The 12,799-nt window shown below is 38.5% G+C and overlaps 1 protein-coding gene across 1 annotated transcript in view; it reads left to right on the top strand.

Moving 5' to 3' along the window:
- Positions 1-3,471: 3,471 nt before the first annotated feature.
- The window catches only part of LOC107043408 (F-box/LRR-repeat protein 20), a 184,051-nt gene continuing 174,723 nt past the window's right edge, over positions 3,472-12,799 (top strand). Inside the window, exons 1-4 of the mRNA XM_015264908.1 lie at positions 3,472-3,495; positions 5,142-5,603; positions 6,357-6,548; positions 7,938-8,039. Coding sequence (XP_015120394.1) covers positions 3,472-3,495; positions 5,142-5,603; positions 6,357-6,548; positions 7,938-8,039 — 780 coding nt within the window. The remainder of the gene's footprint in view (positions 3,496-5,141; positions 5,604-6,356; positions 6,549-7,937; positions 8,040-12,799) is intronic.

Raw genomic sequence — 12,799 nt, 5'->3', positions numbered from 1 at the left:
AAATCAATCTCATTTGCGAAAGGTAATCTAATCAGAAACGAAGAAATTCCTTCAATATACTAAGATCCCTTTCCCTATATATGAAGATTGTTGTTTAACAATTCGCGGAGCATGACAATTATATGACTTGATATGCACGGATTCTCGAAATCATTCAAGTTCTTTCTGAAATAACATGGGCTTACTTTTTTCTCTTACTATCACCAATATAGATCATTTCCAGTAACTTCCTCTTTACCATTAACAATCGAGATTCCATAGAATCCATGTTATTGGCTAACATTCCCTGGATGAATCAGTGCGATTCACATGAATAATTTTTCGGATAAAAAAGTATATCGGAGTATTGGACATTATTTTTCTATTGATCGTCTGGTGAATTCGTTCTGTGAATTATCGTAAGGTAGCCAAGTCACGAGAAGATAGTCAAGAGAAGATATTTTATGATTTAGTCAGATTTTCCATAATAAATAAATGAAAGCAGTTCCTTCCAATATCGCTCATATATGAATTCGTCACTAAATACATTCGGCTTGAATGTTCATGCAGAAAAAAATTATGTTCATGGAACAAATTAACTGGAAACGGATCTTTTCCGAAAAAATTGGTATATTGAAAACAGAAAAGTGCAGAACTTAATTCTCCTCAATATATTTCATCATAAGTTTCGCATATATGCTATATTCTTCATCGAAATCATTCTTCAATTGCACAATATAATTACTCTACATCAATGAGTGCGTGTATCTTTAGTTACTGCCAAATATAATTTATTACCCCAAAAGCTCCGCGAAATTGAAATTTCGATAATCGTCCATAGTCGATAATAAAGCTATTCTAGCGAAGTCATTCATGCCCTTAACAAGCTTCAAACTCCATGTGTTCCGTCCAGATGTCTCCCTAGGTTGCTTCTATCTCGATTCGATTGTCCCCAACCCGAAATCTGTTATGTCGCTGGCCCTTCGTAACTAGGTGGCGTTATGCACACCTGGCGGGCAATTTAAATATTAGTCTGATCAGAATAATTAAATTTAAATAATTATTTTATCCTTCTTTTATTTTATACTGCGTATTTGGGGCACGTGTTTTCCGGAGAAGAACGATGCATTATTTCAATTTTCGAATATAGAGGTCCATTGGAAGAAAAGGAAAATATAGACCGTTGAAATAAACATAGGAATAAACACTCTGAAATAATATCGGGTTTCTGTTGATTTTTCTCGAGTCGCCATAAACATCGTAAAATTTTATGCGTCTGCTTTCCAAGAGGGTCCATGACTAATCATGAACAGACCTCCTTTTGTGTCCTTTGTTTCCTTGTGAGAAACGTCATTTTCTCCTGGAACACGTGTGTCCCAAAGTTGAGAGACTAGGCAACGTTGACTGCATCGCAACGTCGCCTAGCTTTCTCCCTTCAGTTTCTATTAGCATGTAAGAACATAGGAGATGCGTGCGCAACTTTGGAAAAGAGTAGGGGAAGTAAGACCCTTCGAGGGGCAGTTTTTGAATATCTAGAGGCAGTTCTACGACATAGTTTTCAGAGTTCAGATCTTTTACCTTTTCAAATAATTAGAGTTTTGAAGTTTTGTTGATTGAATAAATAGTTTACGTGCTCTCCCGAAGCACTCAGTGTTGGATTTATTTTAAATAACCTGTTCCTCATAATTATTAATCATCAAGTCAAGGATTTAGCAGAGATTTCATGAGATAATTGTTGGACTTCGTTGGATTGCCCATCCGGGCTTCAGTTGCAAACGTTCCTGCCAACCCTTTCCGCCAATTTTGAAATTGGCGCTGGTTGCCCTAGTGACATCTGGGCGGACATAACAAATCAAACTTAAAATTCACGAGAGTTAGAAATGCGAGTCGAAACTGAGGGTCTCAAGGATCAAAAATAAGGTTTAGCCTTCCGAGTCAGAAATATTAGGTGTACAAATAAGTTTTAGGACATTTCGATTCCATGTCTTGAAAGTAATTCAAAGTTACCGCTCACATATGATATGGTGGGGTTTGTTATGTAGTATCAAAACATAAGGGAGTCATAAACATAACCTTAAATCCTGTGAATAAAACGTGCAGATCGATAAGCTATTTATTAGACACTGTATTTGCTATGAATTCCATCATGGAAAAACTGTTAGGAAAGCATATCAATCGATTTGTTCTATTCTTCGGGACAACATTGCATCTGAAAGTACATGTGAGTATTGGTATAAGCGATTTAAAGAAGGTGATTTCGACGTTAGCGACCGTGAACGTACCGGGGCCCCTGTAAGGGTGGATGACCAGGAACTGCAAGCGTCGCTGGATGAAAACTCTTTCCAGACGGAAAAACAACTTGCAAAACAGCTTGGAGTAACTCAACAGACCGTTTCCTACAGCTTAAACGCAATGGGAAAGATTCGAAAAGGAACAAAGTGGGTGCCACACTTTTTGACTCAAGAAAATAAAGATAGCCGACCTGACATATGTCTGAATCTTTACAATAAGCAACATAGAAAGTCTTTTTTGTGGAAAATTGTGACCGGCGATGAAAAGTGGATTTATTTTGATAATCCAAAACGCAAATATCATTGGGTTAACCCTGGCGAGCCGACGACACCGACACCGAAGTGCAATATGCATTGTAAGAAGATCATGCTGTGTATATGGTGGGATATGAAAAGCGCACTGCATTATGAACTTTTAAAGTCTGACGAGACAGTTACTGCCGATCGTTATCGTCAATAATTAATAAGATTGAACTAAGAAATTGAACAAAAAAATCAATTTGCTTGCAAAGGAAAACGTCCAGTAAAATTGCTCCAGACAACGCCAGGCCTCTTGTGGGTAAACCGGTCAAAGATACGTTAATGGCTCTTAGATGGGAAGTTGTACCACACCCGGCGTATTCACCAGACTTAGTTCCAACTGATTTTCACTTGTGTCGGAAGATGCAAAACGAATTGACTGATGTGCGATTCAAACCATTTGAAGAAGTGTAAAAATGGGTCGATAATTTCCTCGCCTCGCAAGATGAAACTTTCTTTGCAGAAGGCTTCCGTGAATCTAACAGATGGCTGAAGGTCATTCAAAATGAGAGATTATTTTAAATTTCTTACAAAGTGTCCTAAAACTTATTTGTACACCTAATAAAAGCCTAAAGGAGGGTCCGAAATAAGGGTCAAAAGTAAAGATGAGAAATGAGGATAGGAAATAGGGGTCAGAAATTAGGTTCAGCAATAAAATTTAGGCATCATACATCCATAAAGATCCTGATTTACGTAAAGATGTCGATTCGAAACGAAATTACCACCCAGCTATCAATTTACCGGTAAATTTCCGCATATTTACCGAGCTTGCTGGGAACTTTTAGGTGGCATCCGCGAAAATTGTTCCCTGGGCAATTGATTAACAAACATGACACACCCAGTTATAAAACAAAGAGCGACTGGCTTGTTATACTTGAAATCACTAAATATATGTGTGATCATGTATTTCCCTTCACCAACCCAGGTAAGAATTACATAGGCTGACGATGAGAACAAGCCTGTATGAGCCCAGGGTTGGCGAGGCTCAGTTATTCAGGCCTGGGATAGGCTTGGTTTCATCGTTCACTTGAGCTTCAAATGAGGATGATTAAAGGGGCCATTGGCGAGGCTCAATTCAGGCCTAGTCCAGGCTTTCAGTATTCAGGCTCAGTACGTCAAGGCTTATTCAGGGCTCAGCAAGGCCTCGAAAATTAAAGTTACTTCCCATTAATTTCCCCAATTGTTATATCAATACTCATCAGCTAATTGTGGTGAAAACATTATCATCATCTACAAACATAGCTATAATTTTTCGCCAAGTTATCTAAGCTCACCCCAGGCCAGGCCTAGAGCAGCTCTTTGTGCACGTGGCTACATTATTATTATCCTTATCTATAATTAATTAATCAATCGATTCTGAACTCATAAATCCATCGGACCTATCATTTATTCAAGTTCAGGAAGTTTAATTAGGATATCAACAAAATAACAAAATAACACTAACACAAGTTGAATTTTTATACCCGAAAAAAATGTATCATCCTAAGAAGTCGCAGGTAGCCCAGTGGATAGCGCGCTTGTCTACGGATCAGAAGGACCCCGGATCGAACCCCAGCAGAGGAGCAAATTATTAAATGTTTGATTTCATTGTATTTCAATTCCCAGGTGCGCAGTAATAATTCAAGACGAATAGTTAATAGAAACTAATGATGATAATAATTTTTTTCCCATCCATTGTTAATTAACCGACAATCACAATCACCAACAACATTTAGCAACAGTGATGCACGGTCCGACCGCACTCTCTTTCATAGGTTACTCTAAATTTATAAAAAGGGTTATGAAGCAATAAGAAATTGTTTATACAAATATCTATAAACAATACTCCAGTTTATTTAGCCGAAGCTCGATTGAGCCTTTAAAATGTGGTAATTCAAGCCTTGAATCAAGCCTTGGCACCGAGCCTCGTTCAAGCCTTGCGGACTAAGCCTGGAACGAGGTTATCATTGTAGGGCTGAAGGAGGATTGATCCAAGGCTGAGCCCCAGCCCTGATTGAGCATTTCCGAGCCTTGGTCCAGGGCTTGATGAGCCCTGTTTCTATCGTCAATTCTTACCTGGGAATGTACTATAGAATGCGATAAACTGTTACAAAATACAAACATTCCCGGGTTTTCTCACAATACGACAAAGAGGTTCCTGTTCTTTTTTTTCAGAAAAATAGAAAGATGTATTTATAATGAAGATGAAGCCTGGAAGCTTGCGCGATTCGATGCGGTTATAGTCCATTTTTAACCAAGAAACAAAAATGACAAATCTGAACCAGAATTACAAAACTGCGATTATCTCGGGAACTAAATTCGACAAAGTGGTCACTTTTCATGCGGACGTCCACACTTATTTTCTCCGGGCAAGGGATGATGACCACCTGAAATTATTTTTATCCAAACTTGTCAAGTTTTCCAGGTGCAGTAAAGAATCAAATCTTCACCTCCAATCATGTAGGAGGTGTTTCAAATTCACCTTGGTTATATTCTATGGAACACCTTGTATATACTCCTCATGTATCTTATAAGTCCCTGTACGCCGTCAAAACATCAATGAAATCTCACAATTGTTTTTTTTTCATTTAGGGACCAGTAATAGAAAATATCTCAAGACGATGTGGTGGTTTTCTTCGTCAATTGTCCCTCCGTGGTTGTCAGAGTATCGGCAATAATTCAATGCGCACTCTCGCCCAATCATGTTCAAATATTGAAGAACTGAACCTCAGCCAGTGCAAGAAAATCTCCGATATAACGTGTGCATCGCTGAGCAGTCACTGTCCAAAGCTTCAGCGTTTGAATTTAGATTCATGTCCAGAGATAACAGATTTAGCAATCAAGGATCTTTCGGAAGGTTGTCCACTACTGACACACATCAATTTATCGTGGTGTGAATTATTGACTGATAATGGGGTTGAGGCGTTGGCACGTGGTTGTCCAGAGCTCAGGAGTTTCCTCAGTAAAGGATGTCGACAACTCACAGACAGGGCTATCAAGTGCCTGGCGCGGTACTGTCCGAACTTGGAGGCCATCAATCTCCATGAGTGCAGGGTATTTACTAGAACATTTTTAACTTTCTGACCCAACGGGAGGAATATATTGTAATGCCGTTCAGTTTTATTTTTAATCATTTTTGCAGACATGTTGGTAGGCGCGCGCGTTTGTGTGGGTGTATGTGATATTTTTCATATTCTTGATTCCTTTTCGTTCTGCAGATAGAGTCCTTATGGAAATTTAGTTACCTACTTGCTTTCAATGCCATGATGTTTCCCAGAAATATATTTTGAGGTGAAAACTGCTTCATCTCATTTTGTACATTCATTAGTTCTACCTTCATAATTAACTGCATTAAGCAGTCAAGAAAATGGAACAAAAAATCAGAAACACTGTACTAATTGTTTTTGTTCAGTCAACTTTTCTGATTTTTTAACCATTCTTTATATTTGCTATTGTACCATCCTTAAGGATAATTTTATTCGACTAGGCCTTATTACTGCTATATCCTGTATTACAGTCGAACATTTTCTATCGATTCAATTTTACCTGATAACACCAATGCTCTATCCTTTTCAGAGCGTCAGCAGGTGGAAAGAGCCCCGGAAGAAAGGGAATACGTACATATCATCGTCGTATAGCCAAAAAGGTGTAAGTGGTGTGCATAAGCATAGCTGTTACGTCCCTTTGGCTCTACGATGACAATATCACGTTCTCAAACACATGTCATTTGGGCTGTTGTTTCTCGAGCTGTTTTTTCTTAGATTAAAATTAGTGCCTACTTATTAATTTTTCACATTCCCCTTCCAGAATATCACAGATGACGCAGTGCGTGAGCTGAGTGAGAGGTGTCCACGACTGCATTACGTTTGTATATCCAACTGTCCAAATTTGACTGATGCATCGCTGGTAACAATCGCTCAACACTGTCCTCTGCTCAGTGTTTTAGAATGTGTTGCCTGTACTCATTTCACTGATGCTGGGTTTCAGGCATTGGCAAGAGTAAGTAATAAATAAAAGTAAAGAAACTTTTAATGTCTATATATTTATACAGGGTGTCCCATTTGAAAAAATGCGGCCAAATATCTTTTAAGGCGGGCACGTAACAAAGAATGTTCGATACAACAATTGTAGGGTTTCGAGGGGGACATTCGATGCATTTGTAATTTTGAGCTTTCAAGCTCATGTTTGCCAGCTGCAAGCACAAAGCGCTTTTTTAAAAATAGCAATCACATTTTTCACCCCAATGAAACTTGTTCATCTCGACGAGTTGTTTTCAGATACCTCGTCATTCATATAATTTTCTCTAATTTTAATCGAAAAACGCCACAAAAACGAGTTTTGTGGTCAGATTTGAAGATTCAAACATTCTTGGCGCACCTTGGTGTAATTATTCCGTTGATCTGTTTACCAATAGGAGTTATCAAATGTAAACAATAAACAAACAATTTTACTACTACTTCGAGGATTCTCTTATTCTAATCAGTGCCAATTCAACCAGAATCGAGTTAGTATCACTTGTCATTTTATTGAACACATCACGATGTATTCAGCCAGTGAAATGGTCGATATTTTACTCGTTTTGGGAATATGTAGAGGAGTGTATCGAGCCGCTGCTCGCACATATCGAGAGTGGCACCGCAATCGCCTATATTATCCTACAGATTCAGTTATTCGGAAGATCGAAAGGAAAGTTGTAGAGGGAGGGGCGCTATTTTTTTCTTTTTTTTTTTTAGCACAAGAGATGTGAAGCAGACTTTACCTCCACGTGGTGCATCCTGGGTCACGCTAAAAAAGTCTGAATCATCAATTTGACCACAGAACTCGTTTTTGTGGCATTTTTCGAGGAAAATTAGAGGAAATTACATGAATGATGAGGTATCTGAAAACAACTCATCAAGATGAACAAGTTTCATTGGGGTGAAAAATGCGGTTCCTATTAAAAAAAAGCCCTTTGTGCTTGCAGCTTGCAAACATTAGCTTGAAAGCTCAAAATAATAAATGCATCGAATGATCCCTTCGAAACCCTACAATTTTTGTATTCAACATTTTGTTGTTACTTACACGCCTTAGGAGATATTTGGCCGCATTTTTTCAAATGGGGCACCCTGTATATATAATTTTGAATTCTTCAGCGATCTACATTAAATATAGAGGGATAGGAAGCATTAGAAGTTCTTAAGTTCGGTCAATTAAAAAAATCATTTCGGTTATCATTAATTTCAAAGGGGATGCTGATAGATCTTTCTTATTAGATAGTGTTTACTCTGTAAAGAAAAGTTTTTTGCATGGTTCTCCAAAGAAGTCTCTAACCCTATAACCATTGTGATGATCCTTCCGATTAGAAAAATCAATTAATTTCGTTTTCTCTTGCTTAATGAATGTTTCCAGAATTGCAGATTATTAGAAAAAATGGATTTGGAGGAGTGTGCTCTCATTACCGATGCCACACTTATTCACTTGGCGATGGGATGTCCACGTCTCGAGAAGTTGGTAAATAGAATGTTTATCTTCTCTTTGGGGTTCATGCGTAGTTTCGCCTCACGAAAAACACTGACTCTTTGTTATATTGAATATTTTCAGGCCTATAGGAGATAATGTAAATCGGCAAATGTGGCCGTTCACGTGAAAGGGCCCAATTTATCTATATGGGCGATTCCGCCAATCCTGAATATGAAAAATTGCCTAAAAATTTTAAAACTTTTCCTCTTATTTCTTATCGAAAAGTATATTCCAACAGAAGAAAAATGAGCGCACTCGGAGCTCTCTACCTCCATTATTGGGAGAGATATTGAAGTTTGAATTTTTCTGTTCTTCTAAGCACTTTTTTAAAATTCTAATTACGAGTCCCTAAGAACGATAAAAAAAATTTGAACCCATAGATTTCGTTGGACATTTTCTCAGCTTAAAAAAAAATGTTTTTTCTGTATCTACGTATTTTGGCATAGAAAATTCAAAAAGAAAGTTTCAAATGGCCATTTGGGGTCGTTCCCCAATGTTTTTCAATTTTCAATTCTTTCATCGTAAAGTTCAGAAAATTTCCTAACAAAAACATACCTATTTTAAATCATTTCTATTTTTGGTGCTCTCACAAAATCAGAGGTAAAATGCAGAGAAAAACGAAACTTTGTGCTCCCAAAAAATTTGTTTCTCAAAAATATTTTTAAATCCAAAGGTGGAGGTGGAGGCATTTCTGAAAGATCTTTTTTGTAGAGCAGAATGAGAAGCTTCTATAAAAAATTTTCCATTGACTGTATATTCAGAGATATTCATTGAAAAATTATCTCCAGATTCAGTTACCAATTAGTTTCGTTTACAATATCTCAGCATTGAAACAAAATATCGATTTATTGGTAAGAACCTTTCTTGAAGGGAAGAATAAAGTCTATAAAAAAGCCCTGTTTGAAATCCAGCTATTCCAACTAGTCAAACGGTCACCGGACTCAACGAAAATCTCGAGAAACTTCGGGACCCTTCGGGGGTCACGGTCAGTTACGAAGAAAATCGCCGAAAAAGTCAATAGTATCATTCTAGACTCCGAGGGAGTCACTCTAATCACAGTTTTGTATCGCCGTAACCGCTCAATCGAGTACATCACCGGAGTAGATCAACGCGATATATTTGAGTCTAGCGCTTCGTACAGCGTCTATATTTAATTCAATTCAATTATCAATTAATCCCGAGTTAACTATCAATTATTTTGAGTCAATCATCAAGTTCAATCTCGAGAGAATCTCAAGTGCAGTGCATTTTTCAAATCATCATTTAATTGACTTTGTCGAGTAACTCAACAGTGTAACATTATTAATTTATCGAGACGCGTGGGTTATTCCACAATAAAGTACATCAACAGTGTGGTTTTATAATTCCGCGTGTTTTAATTTTCCACCTCCTTCCACAATTCCACTTTTCCCCAACTGCTATCTCAATTTAGCTTCAATCTCAAACAAGGCCATTATAAAAATCTCCATCTACTATGCCTTTCGAGATATTGCTCAAAAACTAATTTTCGGATTTGAGTAACACATGTTGTTTCATGTCTTCGACTCTGAATTATGTCCTGTGCTGGGTGATGATATTCAGAAGATTCAATTTCTACTAAACCATGTTCAATAAATCATAAAAATGAAGGTCATTTTCCTGGATTTTATTGATTTTTCGGAATATTCGGATCTTATTCGGGTACATCGTTGGTGTTAGATGCAGATTATATGAGACTATTTCTCACTCAATTGAATCAGATGAACTTCCTCCATTGCACAAACCACTGCTGGAATGAAGGAAGTCTATGTAGTCATTCCTGGAGATATGGAGATTGAGAGATCGAAAATCCACTGTGCTGCTAAAACCTTTCGAGGTATGAAATCGATGCGCAAACGATAGTTGGGATGGTAATGAGGTGTTTCAACGAATTACCACCGATGAGAGAGGAAGGTCATCGAATTCAATTGGGTGAGAAACAAAGTCTGTTAAAATCTATGATGAAACACCAGCGATATATATATTTAGAAAACTAAATAAAATCAAGGAAAATGATCCTTTTCATGATTTATTGAGCATTGATTAGTAGATAAAAAAGTAGATAAAAAACGTTTTTTATAGAAAAAAGTTGAATTTATTGATTATTAACAGCTCTACTTACGTAAACGACAATGAGAATTCGCAAAGTACCAAATATTTGATGAGTTTTTAGATCAACATGGAGTATATGTCTGTTTTAAGTTTGTAATTTTAAAAATAAACATTAAATTATGGAGAAAAAGCAATTAATCTGCAATCCCAGCACCATACAAGACGCCTTTCTGTTCTTCATAAAATTCATCCCTTTCCAATTGTTTTGAATTTCTAGCTTTTCTTGCCATTTTCGCAACATTAGACACGCGCCTTTCCGAACATTCAATTCTCTCCTGGTCCCTCTCAGAAGCGAATGTGTTGGTCTGTAGACCTATCCTAATGCCCATTTGGTTCATGATCTGTAAAATACCGCCAAATCCTTCGTTGAAGATACAGACTGCAAGATGTGTCGATATTTCTACAACAGTTTTCCCCGAATGAATGTGCTTCGGAGAAAAAGTCCAAATTAAAGAAGTCAGACTTCCGTTATTATTCTGTGTATTCGCCCCTAAACATCTTTCTCGTAACTCATTGTTGGATAAGTAGGAAACTACTTTGATGATTGAGTATGCGAGGGAGCCACTTGTTGTAGAGGGCGACAATTTTGCCACTCTTGGCGACATCTGTAGATGGCGCTGACGCTCCCTCGAATTGAAACCGGCCAATCAGAGCCCACGGAATGTCGAGATAATTCTCTGCACATGCGCACAACCTATTTGCGTCGCAAAACGTTTCAGAATGTTGAAGTTTTGCGTAGTTGGGGCGTATATAAGGCGGTGGGCTGCCCCAGAGCACTCACTTTCGATCCAGAAAGCGACGAGGAAACAACCAGAAGCAGAGAAGCACAGAAACAGTGGAGCAGAGGAGCAGAGGAGGAAAAGCCGAGAAAGAAGAAGGGAGAATNCAATCCAAGTTCAAAGTCAATTCAACATTCCATCAAGCTTATTCAGCATTTCTGAGGGAATATGAAGATCTTCAACACATGGTACGAGTACCTTCTAATCAGCCAGAGCCTGAATTCGGCTTTTACCTCCCTCACCATGGAGTGATTCGAGAGTCAAGTACTACCACTAAATTGAGAGTTGTCTTCAGTGACTCATGTCAAGTATCACAAGGTTTGCCTCTAAATGAACTGCTGCACACGGGACCTAAAATTCAAGTTGACATCTTCGACATTCTTATCTGGCTACGTCAGTTCAAGTACCTGTTTTCGGCAGATGTAACCAAAATGTATAGACAAATTAAAATTCACCCTGATGACTGAAGGTTTCAGCGAATTCTCTGGTGAGAGGGAGAGAACATTGTGAAGTAACAGTAACTTATGGTCTCGCTTGTGCACCATACTTGGCCATCAAGTCAATGCTCCAATTGGTTGAGGATGAAGGTGAGAAATTTCCATTAGCTCGAGAGCTTATTATAAAGGGACGCTATGTCGATGATGTATTTGGTGGCGCTGATACAATAAGAGAAGCTCAGGAAAAAGCCCATCAAGTGAATCTTCTCTGCATGACGGGCGGCTTTCCCTTGAGAAAATGGCGTTGCAATGACGTGGAGGTATTGAAGAAAATTCCACACCAGCACCAAGATGAGGTGACGTTCATTCCAATTCAAGACACAGTAACTCGCGCCCTTGGACTATCATGGAATTGAGTCTCAGATACCTTCCAATTTAGACAGACCGCTTCATCGACAACTTCCACAACCAAACGACAAGTGCTTTCTCAGATAGCACAGAATTTTGATCCACTTGGGCTATTGTACCCACTATTCATCAAGTCCAAGTTTTTCATGCAGGAGTTATGGACAATTAAACTTTCTTGGGATACTCAGCTTCCTAAACTGCAACAAAAGGCCTGGGAGCAAATTCTCAAGGACGCTGAGGGACTCGAGGAACTCCAAATATCACGATGGATTGGAACAACAACTAGTTGTAACCTCGAAATTCATGGGTTTAGTGACGCTTCTCAAAACGCAATGGTTGCCACGGTCTTCATCCGATCAATTAATCATCAAAATGAGATGTGTCAATCTTCTGTGTGCCAAGACGAAAGTCACACCATTGAAGCGTCTTACAATACCAAGATTGGAACTGACAGCAGCAGTCATGCTAACCAAACTGATCACTACTATTCTGAGAGTCCTCGATCTTCAGAAAAGGGTCGACTGCTACCTTTGGACAGATTCCTCAATTGTATTTACGTGGGTCAATAATCATCCATCGCGATGGAAAGAGTATGCTCACAACGGAGTATGTTTGATTCAAGAAGCTCTTGCTTCAGCGCAGTGGAGGTACTTACCAGGCAAGGAAAATCCTAGACTGTGCCACCAGAGGATTATCTGCCTCCCAACTTAAAGACCATTCTCTCTGGTGGACAGGACCATCATGGTTACGAAAGGATCAATCACATTCGCCCAATTTCACTATTCCTCAAGTGACATCATCAAGAGAGTTGGAAGAACGAAGACCTCAAGTAATAGTTGCGATACAAACCTTGAGAGAACATCCCTTCTGGGGCATGCTCGGTCGATGTTCGTCATTGAAAATCCTGTTTCGTGCCACAGCTACATGCAATCAAGTTATCTCACGGTTTAAGGGACAACTCAATTCATCATTGAAACATCCTTTAACGCCAGAAGAA

This window comes from Diachasma alloeum, unplaced genomic scaffold (genome assembly GCF_001412515.2).
Source record: "Diachasma alloeum isolate Michigan unplaced genomic scaffold, Dall2.0 Dall_scaffold_00568, whole genome shotgun sequence".
Classification (NCBI taxonomy): domain Eukaryota; kingdom Metazoa; phylum Arthropoda; class Insecta; order Hymenoptera; family Braconidae; genus Diachasma; species Diachasma alloeum.
The sequence above is the reverse complement of the archived record's forward strand: the minus strand, read 5'-3'. Positions and strand labels throughout refer to the sequence as shown.